Source organism: Anopheles gambiae, chromosome 2, assembly GCF_943734735.2.
Source record: "Anopheles gambiae chromosome 2, idAnoGambNW_F1_1, whole genome shotgun sequence".
Taxonomy (NCBI): Eukaryota; Metazoa; Arthropoda; class Insecta; order Diptera; family Culicidae; genus Anopheles; species Anopheles gambiae.
The window spans coordinates 105,516,538-105,536,347 of NC_064601.1; the positions used below are offsets into that span (position 1 = coordinate 105,516,538).

Here is a 19,810-nt window from a genome sequence, read left to right on the forward strand (position 1 = left end):
CTCGCCATTGTTTTATTTGTTCTCGATTGCTTACGGGGTATATTTTATTAGCTATCTGTTGACTTTCGATTAGATGGAATCAAGCATTTGATGCAAGGTATAAAATATAATTGGTGTAACATCCACGCAACGACCTCTCCCTCCGGGGGAAGCACTAGAAAAAGATACCCTTTACATGCTGGTCCAGTATCTTCTTCGTCTCCTCCGTCACGTCGATCAGCGTGGAGCTTTTGTTGAGGATGATGAAGACGTGCCGAGTGTTGCAGCTGCGCTTCACGATCCAGTAGTCGTCGTGCGTCTTCACGATCGTCTCGTCCATCACGCTCGACCGGTTGCTGCGCACGTCGTCCAGCAGGTCGACGATCAGGTTCATCACATCGTTCGGAAGCCCACTGCCGGTGACGGAATGGTACTGCGCCTGGCCCAACCGTACCGTGCCCCGGTGCTGCAGGTTCAGCTCGTTGAAGAAGATAAACTTTGGGGACGAATCGTCCCTGCTGCTGCTGCTGCTGCTACTACTGCTGCCGCCCCCACAGCCAAAGCTGTAGCTCGACTCACCGCCGCTCTGCAAATGCTGGCTAATGTCGGACGAGATGGCCGTCAGCTGCGGGTTTACCACCGCATTCAGCTCCAGGTACAGCGACTGCTCGTTCTCGACCGCACCGTCGTCGAGCAGCAGGCAGAGGGAAATGTTCTGCACCTTCCGGCACACCATCAGCGTGTAGCGCTTGCATTTGCCCTGCTCGGTCACGTAGGCGGGGCGCGTCTGCTTCGACTGTGCCAGCTGGTCGAACATCGGGCTGTGAAAGTACTCGTACAGCGTGTACAGATCGGTCGGGTTGATGCCGCTCCACACGACCTGGTCGCTGTACAGGAAGATGCAGTGCTTGATCGGCGCGAACGTGGCCTCGATCATGTTTATAAAGTTCTGCACCCGCAGAAAGAGCAGCTGGTTCAGCGGCAGGTACTGTACGCTGCCGAACGCATCCACCACGTCACACCGTTTCATCTGCAGGTGCAGTATGTAGCTCTGGTAGAACGCTTCCAGCCGGCCGATCAGGTTCGCCTGCGCGTCCAGCTCCTCGTTCGGCCGCAGGTTGTCCTGGAAGGTGCCGTGAAACATGCGAAACATGCGATAGGCCTGGCGCAGCACGGACTGGTAGATGGTGTCGTGTATCGTGTCGCCATGGTACTCGTTGTAGTCGCCCGAGTCGCGCGTTTTCCGATCGAACGGTACGCTCAGCGTCATGATCATCCAGTAGCCGGGTTCGGGCTGGTAGTAGAACTGGCACGTCTTCTGCGTGTGCATCGTCTGCACGCTGTCATCTTTGGTGAAGGTGCTACCGGATATGAAGATGGTTAAGCATCGCTAGTGCTGCTGTTCGGTCGGGTACTTACTTGCTGAACTTTATGATGGCTTCGCTCAAACCAACGTCCTTTATTTTCGTATCGATATCCGTATCCTGTGGATGGTAGAAGAGCACCTTCTTCTCCTCCTGTAACGAATCCGGATGAGGAAAAGGGTGAGAAGTTAAAACTAATAATCTTGCAGATTAGCAACTTGCCTCGCCCTCTTTGGGTCCGAAAGCTGAATTAAAAATGTAGAAGCTCTTTAGAGCCAGTTCAGCCGTTAGAACGGGATTAGTCATCTTTATTTTTCGATGATATTTTCTACACTAGGGGCGTTTTTTAGTTATTTAATAGAAAACGGGACTTGTATCTTCGTGTGTTTATCACTTGTTTTCAATGGCCTCCTTTGACGCCCGGCAGTGACAGTTCTCTTGTTTACAGTTTTCTGATAACAAGCTCGTTCGCGACTGGTCCACAAAATGCTTCTTCAAAAATAAAATATTTTTCAAAATCAATGAGATTTACATTTTGAGATATTTTTCATTTCACTCAAATTCAAACTCAGTTGCGAAAAAAATATATGTTTTCCCGAAATTAATCCGTTTTACAGGACGCTTTACAGCTCAGCCCTACCCTCCAGTTTTGGCTGTGTCAAATTTCTCTCCACGAATAGATGACGTTAGCGTAAACTGTCATCGTCATCGAAACAAATCGCAGCTCTCTGTTTTCTGTTTCTAGCGGATGCAGAACGGAACACACAACGCACCGAAAGGATGGACAAAGCTGACAGGAAATCATCGGCCCGTGCCTCGATTAAGCTGGGCGAGCTAAACTACACACCGGTGCTGATCGCCCTAGCGGTAGTACTTCTCACAATCGGTAAGCACTCTTCCGGCAACCGCATTCGGCCCACAAATCCGGTCCTCGTGCACGCCTGCCCTGTAATGCTTCTAACTCGCTCCCTCCCCAGTGGTTCTGTTCCTATGGAAACGTAAGAAGACCGTACGATCTGCGGTGCTGTTTACCGGGCTGTGCGATTCGGGCAAAACGTACCTGTTTGCCCACCTGTGCCTCGGCGGGGCACGCGAAACGTTCACATCGATCAAGGAGAACGTCGGAAGCTTCAAGACGGAGAGGGGCCGCGTGCTGAAGATGGTCGATGTGCCCGGGAACGAGCGGCTGCGGGGCAAGTTCTTTGACGAGTACAAAAACATTGCCAAGGCGATTGTGTACATGATCGACAGTGTGACGGTACAGAAGGACATCCGGGATGTGGCTGAGTGAGTAGTCTTCTTTATTTACGGAATCAACGACGGTTCAATGACAAAATGGTTATCGTTTTCAGCTTCCTGTACACCATCCTAGTGGACAAAGCCACGTCCAAGGTTCCGGTGGTTGTGCTGTGCAACAAGCAGGACGAAACGCTCGCAAAAACAGAAACTGCCATCAAAAGCATGCTGGAAAAGGAAATGTACGTTATGCAGGGCGCAGTTTTTTTTTTCGTTTGGTCGAATTTGTACGAATTTTTATTCCATCTCTCTTTTGCCTTGCAGCAATATCGTCCGGCAGACCCGAAGAAGTCAACTGCAATCCGTCGACAACAGCTCGTCCTCGGACACGTTCCTCGGCAAGTCGGCCAGCGTAGACTTTGAGTTCGAGCAGCTCGGACAGCGGGTACGCTTTGTGCCGTGCTCTGCGATGGAGGAACAGTTTGCCGGACTGACCAAATTCCTCGATACACTGTGAGGCTGGCGGTGTGCTGTTCTCCGGCGGTATTATTGACTGTGTCCAGTTTTCTCAGCTATTTTTTATGTGTTTCAAACTGTACGCAATAAAAATGTTTTATCGTGTAACACCGCGATGTTCACCAATCGAAGGGGCGGTCATTTGAATGGTCATGTTTATGGAGAATGGTATTGCTCGCGGTGGAAATGTATAATTTAACAAGCAGCCACCGGCGAATCCAATTGGGGAATAATAATCAAAGCAGTTACAGAAGGTTAAAGCGAACTTGGGACACCGTGGATCTTCTTGTTCACTGTTTATCTCAACCATTTATTGATGGTTGGGATTGCAAACTTATTATTATTATTATTATTTTTATCAATCTTTCTAATTATCTTGCTCTATCGTCTATCAATAAATGCTTTTACTTATCCGATTACTCAGCGTTGGATTGCTTTACCTCGACATGCGTGCATCACAGCCACAAACGGCATGGCTGCGTACTTTCTTTCGTTTAATTGTATTTTCGTTCGCCTAAAAGTATGCAACCTGTCATACACATGTTCAGATTAAACGAAAATAAATATGGAATTTGAATTTGCGCCAAATTAAATTGGCACATGTAAGCGAATAACGCAATTTGAATGCATGTAGGACAAAAAATACAGCCAAACGGATCATGTGGAAACAAATTAAAGTTTCCTGGAAATTGTAATGGTTCCTAATATGATGAAACAACTACATCAACCATGTAAAATACATTCTTAAATATAGTATATAGTTCCATAGTATCAACGTTAATTCATTTCCAAAAAAGTGACCAGTATCCAATGTAATGAAAATAAAGGATTAAACTAAAGTAGAAGTTAAACAGGACACCATTTCCGCCACTACTACGCTTGCTGAAGCTACCAGCAGTGCAGTGTGGTGCTCATAAATTACCATCATAAATAACGATCTGCTCCAAAAGTCACCGTTGTAACGATTCGCACAACATTAGCTCCTGTGAAGAATCAAAGGTCTGATCCACACACACAGATATAAAACCCTAAACGCATGATACGAAAGCATCCAAGGGAGCCTTCGGGGCAGGTCGACCTCATAAATATCTGCGCAAGAGCCATCCATCGTGGTAATACGAGTAGATTAGCCCACCGCAGCAACGATCAAACACGAAGATGAAACGAAGGAACGTTAAGATCCTACCTCCCCGCACCTATCTCTCGGCTAGTGGCGCTGGTTTAAACTGAAGCCAGCCGGCACCGGTATCGACAGAAGGAAAGTTCCCGTGCATGGCACACGAACCCTTTTTATTGCCCATCAGCGGGACGACGAAGACGACGGCTTCGGAAAGGGGCACGATTAAAATTCTTCGATCAACGCGTTGATCGCATCTCGATCATCTCGCACCCGATAAGAGAAAGGATGCACCGTGGGGGAAAAGTGAAAGAAAGACAGGACGACAATCGGAGGAGCGGTTATAATCGTTGCGATCGAATGCAAGGCGCCTGCAAGTGTGCTAGCCTGGAAATTGGGCGCGATGAAATTTGAATTTCAATAAGTTTCCAAACACGCGCCTTTTCCTGGAAGGATAGGAGGGTTGGTGATGTTTTTTTTTGCTGCTTTACTCTGTGTAGAACGTTTACTTTCGCTTTTAGGACATGGTTTTTGTTAAGCGTTGTTTTCGTAAACCAAAGCCCTTCAAAGGTTGCTCCATATCGTTCAGTGTTTTTTTGTTTGGTTTGCTGCAGGAAGAAACGTGATCCCGTTAGGCAATCATTGAAGTGGTTTTTTTTGCAAAATAACTGTAATTTTCTTCTATGTTACCATTTTTTTTAAACTTATGTTTTGATTTATGGGATGGCTGTGAATTTAATAAAAAAGTGAAAATCCCAAAGGAACTTGATCTTACCGTTATGCGCATTTTTTTTAATGAATATTTGAGATGTTCTTTGTTTTATCGTTGTAGGAGCGGTTTTAAAGGTAGTAAGTAAGATTAGCTTAAATATTATACCGTTCTTTAAGCTGCAATGATCCAATAGTGCAGCTAGTAAGAGGTTTATAAAATATAGGATAATTTTTGTGTTTCGCTAAATGATTTCAAAATAAAGGGTGAAATACTTTTCAATGCCATCAATAGACTGACAACTTCATACAATCCAGCACCCGATACGACGTAAGGAATAAGTGTGCTGATGCATTGAGCGGGTCCTTTGTATGCCCTTTTTTACAGGGGTTTTCAGAGATTTTCGTAGATGCTTGATTCTTTCTTTTTGGACAATCACATTACGAATTCTTATTAGATTTATCTAAAAAGAGTTAAATAGAGTTCAATTTCCAAATAAGGCCATTTCCCTTAATAAGAGGTCAAGAAAGTGTCTGCCAATTATGAGAACTCATGAAGAACGTTGTAAAGCATTGCTTCGATTGGTGATATTTACTGAACTGCGGAAATTCTGAAGGATGACCACGTTTCTGTTTAAAAAAGCTAAAAGAATAATGCAGCATATTATTCTGGTCCAACATATCTAAGCACTTGTGTAAAAATCTTGAAAATCATGGTCTACGACGTCTTAGTCATGTCATGTTTCAATTGCATATCGGCCGATCAACATGGTGTCGTATCTAATCGATCCGTAACTTCAAACATTGTTCAGAGCTCATCACAAATTATCACCTATCCTTTGACAAATCATATGGATGGAGTGTACACCGATTTCTAAGCTACATTTCTTGCACTACACTGATTTCTAGCTACTCTACAGCTACATTACAGCAACTACATTACATTACATACTCAACCATAATATCCTACGTACATCGCGCCATACAAGTTACCTATGACGCGAAGTTAATTTGCCTGGACATAGACTCTTCCTACTTGTTGGATAAATTGAATTTGTATGCCCTTAAGCGACTAATAAGCTCACATGAATTGTCCTAACCTGCCCTTTGGAGATTTGCACTAAATGGACAACTAAATGAATAAATCAAAAGTCGAATGCTCTTCCAAATGTCTTAAAAGTTATTAAACTTCATCATAATAACCATTTAGTGAAGCAAACACACCTTCATGTCCTTTCAGCTGCACGGATCTGATCTAACCATCCCTTGTCGTGTACTGATCGTCCATTACCGATCTCTGTATCAGGCGGTTGCTTCAACCTAATGCATTGAATGTGCCTCTTGTATCGCCACCTCGAATTCCGCATTTTTGTTCATTATTAATTGGCTACAACTAAGCGCGCGTGCGCACCCCATTGTTCAGCGGTTGGCGTACCGCGGATCCTTTCGGTGTGTAATTTCGCTCTCACGAATTCAGCCAAAGTTGGACATAGCCCCCCCTCTCCCTCGGTTTTTTGGTGTTTGGTTTTGGGGTTTGGGTAACCAGATTAGCCCGAAAGGCGCGCGTTTGTTATGGTGCTATAGCGGCGCCCGAGCTGCAAACGGCATCGCTGCAGGGGCACACCCGACCTGTAGTCGAAGGTCGTTTAGCAGACCGTCCTTTTGCTGGTATGCCGCGATTTTTAAAGCAAAATCGAACATGGCAGAGAGAGAGAAAGAGAGCAAAGATTGGGGGGGAGGGTCACGGTTGTGGGGGGAAAAGAGACTCTTAAGCTTAAGCTTAATGTTCGGCAGCTTCTTCATTACCCCGTGGTTCGGCCCGACGGGCATGTGGCCGCATTTAATTTGATCGTTTGCAGCCAAGAAGCCCAGTGCCTGTCAACAGCTGCACACGGGCACTGGTGGAGCCTGTTAAAAAAAACTCCCGAAACCAACTCCCGGCGTATCCTAGTATGACGAATCGTTTCACCGTCTTCTTACATCCATACATTTTTTTTGCATTCCGCCACACACACACACACACACACACAAGAAAATAGGGAAGCTTTGGCGCGGGGTGTGTAGTGCAGAAAATTATTAAATAATTCTAGTTATTTCCCTTTCGCTGCGTAATGATAATTGCTGTCAATGGTGTCGTTTCACAGGCCCTGCAGGACGTGGACACCGGCGTTAGATGCCTTCGAGCCGGCCCTTGGCGGGAGCGCGTTGCCGAATTGTTGATTTTTGCAATTGCCCTGTAAAGGGGAAGGTTCGTGGAGGAATGCACTCTCGCCTCCAGTTGGTAGGTTGTCTAATTAGTTGGGATTTGTTTCATGGTTTGACGTGGGGACGTTTTTTTTTTGTTTTGGAAAGGCAAGTACGACTGCCAATGCTTTGTTCCTTTGGGTATATAACGCCTCAGGCGTCAAAGATTTGCCAACCTTTGGCTGGAGCGTCGTTAGAGGGCAAATTGCTCGCGCACGAGTGGTAGATAGGGTCCGGTAGCGAGAAACCATCGGTAATGAGCAGTATCTTAGAAAGCGGAAATGGCTTCATTCTTAGCTGAGCACTTACATCGAATGCCGTTGTTGTAAACACACAGAAAAAATGGGGATGGTCTTTTCTGCGCAGTGCTTTCAAAGGACTTCAGCAACCACTACTAATTGGTAGATGTAGGAACCACGGAAAGGAAGCTAGTGGTTATGGTATAAACACCTGCAGTCATAAATGCTGAAGTGTTTTTCGAAGTGTGTCATTGTAATGGCAATACAAGAATCAAATATGAAGTGACAACCGACTATAGACGGTTATTTGGAGCTTTTTCTATCATGGATCTCAGGATTTAGCTAAAGGTAGTATGAATGGCTTTATGAAGAATTAATATTTTTACTATCATCAATCAATCTGATCAATGATGAACCAAATCAGGTAAAAACAGTCTTCATTGGTATGTTGGATTTTATCAATCGAAGTATGAAATGTTATGAATATTTCTTCCGTTGTAGTGCATTATTGGTGTATTATGACAGTATGCAAATTATGGTTTTTTTTAATTTAGGATGTTATTGCATGCCTATGCTTCTTTTGAATTTTAAAAATATAATAAAAAATATGAGAAGATGTAAATTACGTTAATTTATTTATTTAGTTCTTAATATTTTCCTATATGAAAATTCCATTTTATAATTGCTGAAAATATTCTTAACTACGTTAGCTACACAAAGCTCTTCTATCAAATTTAGTTTTTTTTTATGCCAAGTTGGTATATGAGTTTTCCCAGTAGATGGGGATTATTTATTCTATTTTGCGTTTTGTTGTGATTTTAAACAAAATAGCAAAAACAATGTTTTCCACTGCTTATTGTATTGGTTTATTGTATAAATGATTTTCAGGCTAATAATTTGATGCAAATGTTTTCTATATTTAAAAAAATAGGATCGCTCCAGTTTCTTGAACATATTAAACACTCAAACATCATTGGATTGTCTGCATACAAAAACTTTTAACCGGATTCTACCATTTCGTAATATTTTTCATGGATATTGACCAAGAGAGATTAGCTTTGACCAAGAGAAGATGAAGATTTGTTAAGAAGCGATATTTCATTCTAGTAAACAATGACTCAGTAAAGGTATTCAAATAAGTCGAGGTGATATTTAGGAGCAACATAACACAAGAAATACATTTTTCATTTGAATCAAGGATCTAGTTTATTAAAACTTATTTTTTATTGTTTTTTATCGTTAGATTTGATTTATTTAGCCAATATTGATTTATTGATGCAGTTTAAATTAAATAATATCAATTTTTTAAGTGAATAAAACTGAAACGAATAAATACCCGGGGAAGGAACTTCAAACAAAAATACCGAGAAAGAAGGTACAACGGTACATCCCGGATCATGATCGGTTGGTTCGAATTGCTCACACTTTTGCGATCAGTATTCTACTTTTTAATAAATCGATAATGCATAATAAAACTTAAGTCTAACCAACCATCAAACTCTCTGTTACTTTCGTTATTTTCGAATATCAATAGAGTGTGCTACATAAAAAAAGCAAACATAAATATTCAAATCATATCGAATAAATGGAAAATGGTGTACACCTTGCACCAATAATTCACAATTTCAGTGTACCAATCTTTTCACTTTGCGGCGAAAAGCAGGGAAGCGCATCCGAGCTTCCAAATTTATAATCCCACCTCGTTTATGACGGATTTTCCCACGGATTCCTGGGCAGCATGGCAGCGCACCGGACTTGGGAAGAATATAAATCGTTGACTCTAGAGTTTCGCCGCAATGCAAACCGGAAGCTTGTCGTTCGATCGAAGGTAGCACGCAGCTTTGGTGCAGGTTTCTACCACAGAAAACCCATCTCCTTCGACTGCTCGAACCGATCGTCGCGGCTGGGCGGCTGGTTCAGTAGCAAAAAGTGTCATAAATAAATCGATCCAGCTTCACCAACTTCTGTCGCGTTTGCCGCCGAGACGCGTCATTAGTTAAGCGTCAGCGAAACCGTGGTTGACTGTTTGGTTAGTTCGGGGCTGATTAAGCGATTCATCATGCGACCGGGAGACCCTTTTCGGGCCATTGAATTGCAAAGCAGGTTGTTGGAGACATTTTTTCCCTCTGCCCAAACTTGCCTTTGCTTCCGCCAATATGGAGCATTGGGTGAAGGGTTTTGGGATAGTCTCTTTTCCCTTTAAAATCATACATTCTTTCAATCAGTCCCCAACATTAATGGTTCCACGAATCCTTCCACCAAAGCCAAGGACCAGCCCGGGGTGCGAACCCGGTGTGTCGGGGTTTCGCTCTCTTTCGTTGTAATTGATTTTCATACAGCATACAACCGCGTACAATAAAATCTCTCTAACGCGAACGGCTTTTCAAACAGCCAGCGGACTATAAAAAAAAACTTCTGGCCCGGCATGTTAAGCGTAGCTTTGGGATGTGACTTTTTGTGTAGTTTTAAGGAGAAAATCGATAAAAACTGCAGACGCCGGGAAATAGACATTTACGGTGCGCGTGTTACGATTTTCGGTAGTTGTGTCGGCCCATTGCTCACTTTATGACCATCCGGTTTCGGCGCCGAACGCACCACGTCTAACTGAAAGTGGTTCCTGCCCGTATCCGTTCTAAGAAACGCGTAAGGGCGAAGGAACAGCAGGATGGGTGCTGCTTCTTAACACACATACACGCACCCGCTTACGCAGTCTAAAGCTGCCAAACGCCTTGTGAACATAAAACAAAACGAATGAATGAAATGGAAAAAGAAGCTTGTGGTAACATCCCTCCACAATCAATACCATGTAAAATGGGTTTAATTGAATTTCTTTACTACACAAGAGGTTGTACATGTTGTACGCAAAGGGAGGATCAGGTTGCGATCGCGTGGTACGCAGCGAGGTTTGATCATTAAAATGGTGTTAGGAATTCATTAACGAAATTAAAGGAGTGAGTTCTTGTGGAAGCGTGTTTTACGGTATCCGGTGGCGCCAACCCGGTGGTGACCGTTTGACGGAGTAAACCAAACATGGTGTTTCGGATGTAAGAGATAGTTTGCGTGAGTTGAGTTCACCCTACACATCCAAAGTTTAGTATGTTTTTGGTGACAACCCAACATGACCGATTCAGCTTCAATGAATAAATAGATAAATAACGATAAATAAATAGTAATTGTTAACTCTTCTTCATCTAATTCAACTTTACTTGCAGGGATCTCTGCATTTAATCGTTTTAATTTTTATTGTACATTACTTCAATGGATGCAATGTCCTCTGTTTCTCTGACGAAAGAAATACGAATGAAACGAACAAGCCTATTCCGAAACTGGGCTACGGTCCAAAAATTAAAGGATCCTGTACGTGGGGCAACTTGGGTCCAACACTGTTGATCGTGTGAAACTTCTATCTGATAGTTAGAATACAATTTATTTGACTTTTCCACTCGAATACAGTTGACCATGAAAAGTTTATCCAAGTCGATTACACCAATCCAGCTCCATGATGTTGCACCTGAGAAGTACCACTTAATCATATCGTTGAGTAGAGTCATCTCTAGCACTGCAGATATAAATGATGAGTCAGTTCAGGTAAACTACTGTATCACGTTGTATGCTTACAGGATGAAGCTCGATGAGGCAATTCCGATGACTTCTCTTTCTCAGCAATTATATTCAACAGACGATTCGGATCCAGGACATTTGTACTCCGCACCACATTCAGCAGGTTATGCCGAGACATCAGCGTAAACCGTACCTGATTATAGAGCTTCTCAGCTTTATCTGGTTTTGCTTCATTGAATCGGCACCAATCATGAACAGCTTTGAAAATATTCACTTGGTCAGTGTTAAAAGTTTTCCGCTTTAATAAACCGAACAGGGCCTCATAGGAGATATTACGGAATATATGCGGCTTCATCACATTGCTCACATTCTTGTCCATAAATGTGTAGCATGCAGTGGATAAGCTGTTAAGGTCTAATAAACAAGCAGTTCTTGATATATAACACACATTGTCCATGCAAATAACTTTGCAAAGGTAATCCGAAATAGCCGTCTGCAAGTCGACAAACCGATACTGATGAGCTAACTCAAGTATATCTAGAATGTCGGTGTTCTTCATCTGCTTTAGTGACAAACGGCCGGTGTAGATATATTTCATCAGATACTTGAATGCTTTTGCCGGAATATCGAGTGTAATCTCATTCTGCTTTGACTCCTTCAGTCCACCGTATAATAGCGCCCGAAAGTATTCACTCCTGGTCGCCAGTATGATCCGATGTGCTGGTAGATGCTCGCCCTTCACGATAAAGGTGACGTCCGCATTATCAGCGTTAAAGCAAATCTGTGCAAGATGGGTTACCAACACTGCTGTTTGATCTATTTCACTGATGGATGAGTTAGCCATTTTTCTGTAATTTCTTGCACTTAAACTACAAATTCACCACGGAAAGTAAGGTCGTTCATACAATTTTGAACACTGAAATTTTAAACATACGCATGTGTGAATCTGTAACTAATTTCAAAACTAATTTCAGTTTGAACTGACTCTTCTTATAACTTTTGCAATGGCACAACGAACACAGCGATTAGGAGATAACGATGTCAAAAATCTACGAAAACTGCGTTTGCTCAGTGCTAGCTGCATACTTACAGGGTTTACCTAGCCAATCGGGGGTCAACAAAGCGTTATCGGTCGCTGTAAATACTTTTTCGGGCGACGTAAACAGTGCCCAACTGAGGGTTTGCGTCGCCCGAAAAAGTATTTACGGCGACCGATAACACTTTGACGATGCCGGATTGGCTAGGTAAACCCTGTATTTTATGTTTCTTTATCATTCGGCCGTTTCCTTTTAAAACGAGATGGATAAGATTCCTAGAATGGTCTTGAGATTGTTGCTCTTGTTGATAAATTAAATTGCATTAATCAAACATCACAGATTAAGTTAAAATTACTGGAAAATTTCAATATCCCTAGAAAAGAAATCGTAAGCTGCGCCGTCTGCTAAACGGAGTCTTTTAGGGTTCTTTTTCGGTTGAGAGCTTGAGCCGTTTAGATCCCGTTCATGAGTCACTTCGCGTATTTGACGCTTGAGGAAATTGAGATCAACAATTCACATTCACCCAATTTTTCGTCGCCAATGCCAGCGCCCAGAGTGTTAAAGTGATAATTATTGGGTTTTTTTTTTCTTGTGACTTGTGGATTTCAGTAGCGATGCGATTTTAGTAAGTTTATCGCATTACGTCTGCAGTCATCATGTTTTGAATAAAATTGTTTCTAAGAATTTCAGTTTCAGTGCAGTGAGTCATCAAACAGCTTTTACACAGCTACGCGCGATAAAGAACGCCTCAAAACGGAGCAAAAAGCCAACCCGACTCTCACCGAGGGCAAAGCACTATAAAAGCGATCTGTTTCCCCGAGCGAGACTCGGGCAAAACACTGAATGGGTTAACTTTTTTAAACTCTTTAGAATCTTTAAATCCTCATAACCATTCTATTGTGGTGTTGTGTCCGCAAAGTTTGTTCTATGCTTAGACGATTATTTACACAATATAAACAATTACATTGACACAATATTTAGACGCAACATTTTTATCAACGGGCTGCGCGCTCAGCCGACAGCTTCTACTGAATTGGTGTATCAAGCCTATTTGTCGTAAAGCGTTAAGATATGCTAGGCGAGTGCGGGATGACTAAGAAAGATAAGAGTGGTACACAACTAGTCATCAACCAACGTAATAGTCCATGTTAAGTAGACCACAAGTGCACTCAAGAGCTAAAGCTTGATGTGAATGTATTGGTGCACCAAACTGAGTTCAGTTCGCAACGCATTTTGATATCGTTATCTCCCAATCGCTTTCTTTATTGTGCAATTGCAAATGTTACAACCAGACTCAGTCCAACTCTGTCACTTGTGTGGTACAGATTGACGCGTGCTTATATTGTAAATTTCCGTGTTCAAAATTGTATGAACGACCTTACTTTCCGTGGTGAATTTGTAGTTTAAGTGCAGGAAATTACAGAAAAATGGATAACTCATCCATCAGTGAAATAGATCAAACAGCATTGTTGGTATCCCATCTGGCACAGATGTGCATGGACGCTGACAATGCGGACGTCACCTTTATCGTGAAGGGCGAGCATCTACCAGCGCATCGGAACATCCTAGCGGCAAGGAGCGAATATTTCCGGGCACTTTTATATGGTGGACTGAAGGAGTCTAAGCAGAACGAAATTGCACTCGATGTTCCGGTAGAAGCATTCAAGTTTTTGATGAAATATATCTACACCGGCCGTTTGCCGTTAAAGAAGATGAAGAACACCGACATTCTAGATATACTTGAATTAGCTCATCAGTATGGGTTTATCGACCTGCAGACGGCTATTTCGGATTACCTTTGCAAAGATATTTGCATGGACAATGTGTGCTATATATCAAGAACTGCTTGTTTATTAGACCTTAACAGCTTATCCACTGCATGCTACACGTTTATGGACGAGAATGCAAGCAGTGTCTTGAAGTCGGATATGTTCCGTAGCATATCCTATGAGGCCCTGTGCGGTTTATTAAAGCGGACGACTTTTTTCGCTGATGAAGTCGAAATCTTCAAAGCTGTTCATGATTGGTGCCGATTCAATGAAGCAAAATCAGATAAAGCTGAGAAGCTCTATAATCAGGTACGGTTTATGCTGATGTCTCAGCATGACCTTTTGAATGTGGTGCGGAGTGCAAATGTCCTGGATCCGAATCGTCTGTTGGATATAATTGCTGAGAAAGAGAAGTCATCGGAATTGCCTCATCGTGCTACATCCTGTAAGCATACAAGGTGATATAGTAGTTTACCTAAAGTTGTTTACTCATCATTTATATTTACAGTGGCGGAGCTGACTATAGCCAATGATAAGATTAAGTGGTCCCCAACATTTTCAAATATGTTGAGCCTGAATGGTGAAATCGATTTGGGTAAACATATCATGGTCAACTGTATTCGAGTGGAAAAGTCAAATGGTTGGTATAAGTCAATTGATCGGACATACGTCGTAGAAGTTTCAGTCGATAACCAGCGATGGAGTAAAGGTGTTACATGTACAGCATCCACTGCTAATGTGACCGTAACGCATTTTCCGGCTGGTGTTGCTCGTTACATTCGTGTTTCGCAAGTGCAAGAAACGTATGAAATTAGCGTTATTAAAGCCATGTGCCAAAAACTCAAATGTACCTGCCCGACCGGTGAAAAAAGCACTAAGTGGTAAAGAGTAGACCGCCATTATTTTAGGAGACAGTTCTGATAGTTAAAGATGCTAATGAAAAATAGGTTCAGCGTACTTTACACAATTAACTCCTTTTAAAATGACACGTGTTTTAGACGGCCTTTGGCTAACCCATCCGCTCATCTGGCAAACAATAATTTTGCAAAAACTGGTCATGTGTGATGAAATGCGAGAAAAAATAATGGTTCCTGCTAACATTTTGATAGAATTTTGATTGAGAACACGGGGTTTCTGCAGTGAGTAATAATGTTTGAAACATCACAATCAATTCTATGAACTAACGTAAACATGAAATATCTTTTAAACAAAATTTAGAATGTCTTTTCATAATCAGCATAAATGTAAGCAACAATGATAAATGTTGTACGGATCTACTCCTATTCCATTAAAAAATGGACAGCATTTTTTGGCCCTTCGGCTAGCAATTGAAAATCAATGTTTTAAAATGTGGAAATACTACAACTTATTATTCATGGACTGGTTATTGAAGCATGGACTATTGAAGAATGTTACACAGCATTCGAAAAAACAAGGCCCATCATTTAAATGTCTCAACAACTTGACCAGCAAACCAGCGCTCTAACGGCAAACTAACGCACTGATAATTGTTGTTTATTGATAAAGCGGTGTTGTTCAATGTGTCGCGCTGTCGAACTGTGGAACGGCTAAGTATAGATATCCAATGTGTTGTGAAGTTCATTTAAATTACTGCAATAAATTGAGGATCATTTATTATAGTTTTCATGTAGTTTCGCCACCTATCAATCCGTTCGCATAATTTTGGATCCTGAAGTGCATACACGTGACGTCATTAAAATGGCTATTGAGACTCATCTTTCAACGTGTGCCAGAAGAAAATAGTTGTGCATGGTTTGTAAGCGTTTGTATACACTAAGCATTTGGGGGGCTCGTCTGTCTTCCATCAGGTCACTTAATGCATTTAGTTCGAGTTAATCCAAAACCTGGCATACGCTGATGTCATACGATAGCTACGATAAGATTTTTGGACCCGCGGTGTGCGTTTGCGTTGGTTTGTAATCGGCCCAGCACTAAATAAATCGAATAAATAAATAAGAGATTTACAGCAGTAGCAGCAGCAGCAACGACCCCCGGAGCAAAGAGAGTGTTTGGGATGCTGGGACCATGGGTCGACCATAAACGGCAACAGGGACGCTGTAATGTGTGTTTTTTTAGAAGGAAGATAGACCGTCCGTCTCGAGGGGATGGAACAAAGAAGACCCTTTCCGTCATTCCGTGATCGACGCGCGGGGTTGGGCTGTTATTTAAATTATGACACCCCTCCCCCCCTCTGTGGTATCCATCGAGAGCATGGTGTTGGTAGCATTAGGCCAACCGCAGCCACCGGTCGCCGGAGGTGCACGCGTGCTGGCCTGGCGCGATCGGGCCACGCCGTGCAGGATCGAGGCGCACGCTGCGTTCGTTTCTTTCCAAGGTTGGGATGCACGCGAGGCCATGTTTTCCGTTCCCACGCCACGCGACACATGAATTTGTTGTTGTTTCTTTTTTGTTCGTTGTTCTTCGTCTCCTTTTTGTTGTTCGGGCCGTCTCACCGGGGGCGTTTGACGACGCTCTCGCAGCCTGTGGAGGCTGCAGCGCACGGCATGGGGTCCAGATCGTGATCGGTGCGTTCGCTTTCGCAGTGGCAGTGGGTACCGCTGGGTCGCCCGGGGATTGGCCCGGGCTTCTCCTGCAGCATTACCCGTGCTGCCGTGCTTTCCCTGTATCTCCCCCCGTGGCCACGAGTGAGATGCCAGTACACAGTCGACCTGACCCGTAGATCTCGGTCGATCGTTGCTCGAGCTCGTTTCATCCAACCTTCGGGACGGTCGGGCGCTTCGTTCCTACTTGGCGATGGCGTTAATTTTCCGAAACCTCACTCGCCGTGCACGTTCCACGTTCCGATCCGTTGCTTGCCTGCTTTTATCCGCTTTTGTTTGTTCGGTTCGGTTGCTATTTGCTTGCCGCTTCCAGCAGCCCACAAACGTGGTGTGCTGGATTATGTTTCACCCGTGGCCCAAACACAGACAAAACAGCAGAGAAGTGCCATCATTTGTTTGATGTGTGGTAAAAGGGGGTTGCAACTAGGCGCGGATCCTTGCCACCGATTCGAGCCATTGTTTGCGACGTGAAGGTGTCTGCTAAGGGAGTGGAGTTGGGCCCCCCGAGTGGGAATATAAGGATAAACAAGGCACCAGTGAAGATAAAAAAGGGACACCAGTTTCGTTCGAATGCACGGCAGGGGAGGATACGGAACAGACAGATTCGTTGATTGAAGGGAAAGAAGTGCTGCGCGAAGATAAACATCGCGGGGCATTATGGCGATGGTTTGATGAGCTTAATAATGGTTGTCGCCGCCGAGATGGGATGTCCTTTTGGGAGCGTTTGGGAAGGTTTGAATTCAATTCCATTGTTGTGCTGCTTTAATTTGAAGCAGCTAAACAGGTAGAGGACAGTGAGGCTGGAAAACATTTAAGGGCAAGGTTGGTGAAGGCTGGGAGGATCTTGATTCAACTAATCATTGGGATTCATATTCGTTGCTTATTAAATATATATTTTTTTAATATAGTGCTTGATCAATACGCCAAAGATTTTCTTCCAGCTGTACGTGATAGAGGGACGCCAGAAACTTGTTGTCCAAGATCATCGTTCTGGAACGAGTCTCAACCTGGAAGGAGTGCTTTTAATGACGTCTCGTACCATACCTTAGCATTAACTTCCTCACTGGTTTACCTTAGGAGTGGAATTTAGTATAAAACCCCCGTCAAAGAGCACACGCCAGGGAGTAGTACGGCACGTTGCTATGTGTCACCGATCGTTTACGATCGAAATGGGACGGAGCAGGCCGCACCACCATAACCTAAAAGCGATACCGTACGGAAGCTAGCGATGAATTGTGTGCAAAACACGGCTTTAATACCCAATCGGTCGTTTTGTACGTGTGCAACACCTCGTAGACTACACACGGCTTATGGCGCACAGTCCATACCGAGCCGGCTTGGGCACAGACGAGTGTCGGGCATTCGCTTTACCGCGTCCTGTGGTCATCGTCGTCATTGCACACCGATGAGTCTCACTTTTATTGCCCTACCCCGTTTCAGTTCACACAGTGGCGCGAGTGGCATGGGATAATGTACAACGAGAAAAACAAAAACAATAAATGGCAGTCCGTTATTGATCCGTATTAAATTTTTACTAGCATGCAAATCAATTTCCTCACACTTTCCTTACGCGATCTTTTGTGACCTGCGATTACTGCGAGGGTACGGGAGGAGATGCCAACAGAGTGGCAGCCATCGTTAGTGTGATTGTCTGGGGGCATCGTTATGGCGGCGACAAATGCGTGTGCGGCCGGCTTTTGTTGCTGCACGACGGCGTTGGCGATATGATGGCGGTCTCCACTTTTGCCCGGTTTCGTCTGGATGTCTGGAAGGGTAGCCTTGTGCACATCGAAGTGAATTGGTTTTTGCCATGTAAGGGGGGAGGCGAAATATTAAAGCTTATAGAGCCCGTTTGCAACAGTGTAAGCTTTAAACGGGACAGATCAGTCGGTGCACAGTGGTATGAAGTGTAAAGGTTGATGAAGGAAGTAATCTACGGGGATTCATCTTTCATGGACAGTTCTTAGGTCTGGTTGGAATAATATTCTGTATCATTGCTGACCATAGTTAAATATTATATTTCCATAAATATGCAATGCAACTCGTGGTTTTCTAAATGTTAAAAGTCTTTTGTCTTTTGATAATATCTCAAAAAGAATAAATAAAAATACGAATAAAAAGATAATAAATGTTAGGATATTCTGCTGTTTTGTACTTTAGTTTATTGCATTGAAATTTTTTTGTTTTGTCATTTCACCTTAGAATAAAGAATATATGAAATAAATTTAGATAATCACAATTAACGTGAAATATAATGCATGTTGTGTGTGCATTTTGATGAACAATGCTTCACGAATATTTAATAACAAGCCAACTTTTGATAAATATCGTCGGAAAAAATAATTCAATGATTTTCATTTTTCGGTCAGCTTCACTTACATCTAGGATAAAATACAAAGTGAATTTAATTTTCTTAAAACTCTGTCTTTAGGTTTTTTTGTCATTAAATAAACAAATAAATCTATGCATGTCATTAATTACCAAAGACAATCTTAATTTAAGAAGAAATGACCCGCCTTTGGCTCCAACTGTATATAAAAGTTCAAATATCTTATTGGAGCAATTATTGCACATGATGACTCATCAACCCAGGAACACTGATCAATCACCATGTAAACCAAAATCACATTCAAAACCCATAAAAAATCACAGTCTCCTTATCACACCTTATTCACCCGGTTCCGTCTCAGTGCATCATGGAAAACGGTAAAGATTGACCTGTGGCCGATCGGCGCCATTCTGAGTCACAAAATCTACCGAGCAGCTCCTCTGCGAGCCCATGATCGTGCAACCACGCCGGGCACATCGCGGCAGGGACGGGAAGGATGCAACACCGGGAATGCAACAGGACGCGTTTGGACCATAAAAGCGAACACACAATAAAACCAAGAATGTGCAGCTGCACTCGGGACCGTCTTGACCGGTTTTTGTTGTCGTTTTCGTTGTTGTTTTGGGTTCGTTTTCTATTGTGTGCTGATGGGGTTGATGGTGATGCGTGTGGGTTTTATTGTGGCCTTTAATCGGCTCCCAACGGGCGGTTACACTTTTCGGTATGTTTATTTATCTTACGGTGTTTCCTGCTTGTTTTTTTTTTCTTTCTTTTCCAAGCGACGCCTTTGGTGCCTTGTGCTTTTCCGCAATTGTTATCTTATAGCCAGAAAAGAAGAAAATATTAGGAAATCAAAAAGCGGACCCGCTCGGTTCAATGACGAATGGGACTGGAAAGCTTCACTGCTTGAAATCACCGCAATCGTCCAGCCGCACATTTGGAACGTAATTTTTTAATTAACACTCCCCCAAATAAATATGTAACGATGCTTATCAGTAAGCAAATGCAGACAACCCGGGTGCGCTTTGGGCGTAGAGTCGTAAAATAATTTTAGAGCCCCAACGATTGCCAAGAACTTTGGCAAGAACGGCATCAACGCGGGGGGGTTCGCATCGATGCAAATCGTAAG

General features: G+C 43.1%; 4 protein-coding genes across 4 annotated transcripts; 2 read left to right on the forward strand and 2 right to left on the reverse strand.

Annotated features, from left to right (window-relative positions):
- Positions 1–10: 10 nt before the first annotated feature.
- LOC1277276 (vacuolar fusion protein CCZ1 homolog) lies at positions 11–1,876 on the reverse strand. Its single transcript, XM_557365.4, has 3 exons — positions 1,566–1,876; positions 1,399–1,496; positions 11–1,340 (listed from the first exon to the last, which is right to left on the reverse strand). The coding sequence occupies exons 1-3, from the start codon at positions 1,647–1,649 to the stop codon at positions 155–157; spliced, it is 1,368 nt and encodes a 455-aa protein (XP_557365.3). The 5' UTR covers positions 1,650–1,876; the 3' UTR covers positions 11–154.
- Positions 1,877–1,999: 123 nt separating this feature from the next.
- On the forward strand, positions 2,000–3,221 carry LOC1277277 (signal recognition particle receptor subunit beta). The gene is made up of 4 exons (XM_316726.5): positions 2,000–2,229; positions 2,321–2,630; positions 2,696–2,821; positions 2,904–3,221. Exons 1-4 carry the CDS (start codon positions 2,124–2,126, stop codon positions 3,094–3,096), a joined length of 735 nt encoding a protein of 244 aa, XP_316726.2. The 5' UTR covers positions 2,000–2,123; the 3' UTR covers positions 3,097–3,221.
- Positions 3,222–10,598: 7,377 nt separating this feature from the next.
- On the reverse strand, positions 10,599–12,083 carry LOC1277278 (BTB/POZ domain-containing protein 9). The gene is made up of 2 exons (XM_316727.5): positions 11,022–12,083; positions 10,599–10,962 (listed from the first exon to the last, which is right to left on the reverse strand). The coding sequence occupies exons 1-2, from the start codon at positions 11,806–11,808 to the stop codon at positions 10,637–10,639; spliced, it is 1,113 nt and encodes a 370-aa protein (XP_316727.5). The 5' UTR covers positions 11,809–12,083; the 3' UTR covers positions 10,599–10,636.
- Positions 12,084–13,187: 1,104 nt separating this feature from the next.
- On the forward strand, positions 13,188–15,144 carry LOC1277279 (BTB/POZ domain-containing protein 9). The gene is made up of 2 exons (XM_316728.4): positions 13,188–14,215; positions 14,279–15,144. The coding sequence occupies exons 1-2, from the start codon at positions 13,429–13,431 to the stop codon at positions 14,653–14,655; spliced, it is 1,164 nt and encodes a 387-aa protein (XP_316728.4). The 5' UTR covers positions 13,188–13,428; the 3' UTR covers positions 14,656–15,144.
- Positions 15,145–19,810: the final 4,666 nt, after the last annotated feature.

What these genes read in the sequence shown, in the direction of transcription:
- LOC1277276 (XM_557365.4), bottom strand. Translation starts at nt 1,649, where the DNA reads ATGACTAATCCCGTTCTAACGGCTGAACTGGCTCTAAAGAGCTTCTAC. An exon ending in TCGGACCCAAAGAGGGCGAG is followed by an intron (nt 1,497 to 1,565) that starts GCAAGTTGCTAA and finishes GATTCGTTACAG; the next exon opens with GAGGAGAAGAAGGTGCTCTT. An exon ending in GCCATCATAAAGTTCAGCAA is followed by an intron (nt 1,341 to 1,398) that starts GTAAGTACCCGA and finishes CATATCCGGTAG; the next exon opens with CACCTTCACCAAAGATGACA.
- LOC1277277 (XM_316726.5), top strand. Translation starts at nt 2,124, where the DNA reads ATGGACAAAGCTGACAGGAAATCATCGGCCCGTGCCTCGATTAAGCTG. An exon ending in GGTAGTACTTCTCACAATCG is followed by an intron (nt 2,230 to 2,320) that starts GTAAGCACTCTT and finishes CTCCCTCCCCAG; the next exon opens with TGGTTCTGTTCCTATGGAAA. An exon ending in GACATCCGGGATGTGGCTGA is followed by an intron (nt 2,631 to 2,695) that starts GTGAGTAGTCTT and finishes TATCGTTTTCAG; the next exon opens with CTTCCTGTACACCATCCTAG.
- LOC1277278 (XM_316727.5), bottom strand. Translation starts at nt 11,808, where the DNA reads ATGGCTAACTCATCCATCAGTGAAATAGATCAAACAGCAGTGTTGGTA. An exon ending in GCCTCATCGAGCTTCATCCT is followed by an intron (nt 10,963 to 11,021) that starts GTAAGCATACAA and finishes TTATATCTGCAG; the next exon opens with TGCTAGAGATGACTCTACTC.
- LOC1277279 (XM_316728.4), top strand. Translation starts at nt 13,429, where the DNA reads ATGGATAACTCATCCATCAGTGAAATAGATCAAACAGCATTGTTGGTA. An exon ending in GCCTCATCGTGCTACATCCT is followed by an intron (nt 14,216 to 14,278) that starts GTAAGCATACAA and finishes TTATATTTACAG; the next exon opens with TGGCGGAGCTGACTATAGCC.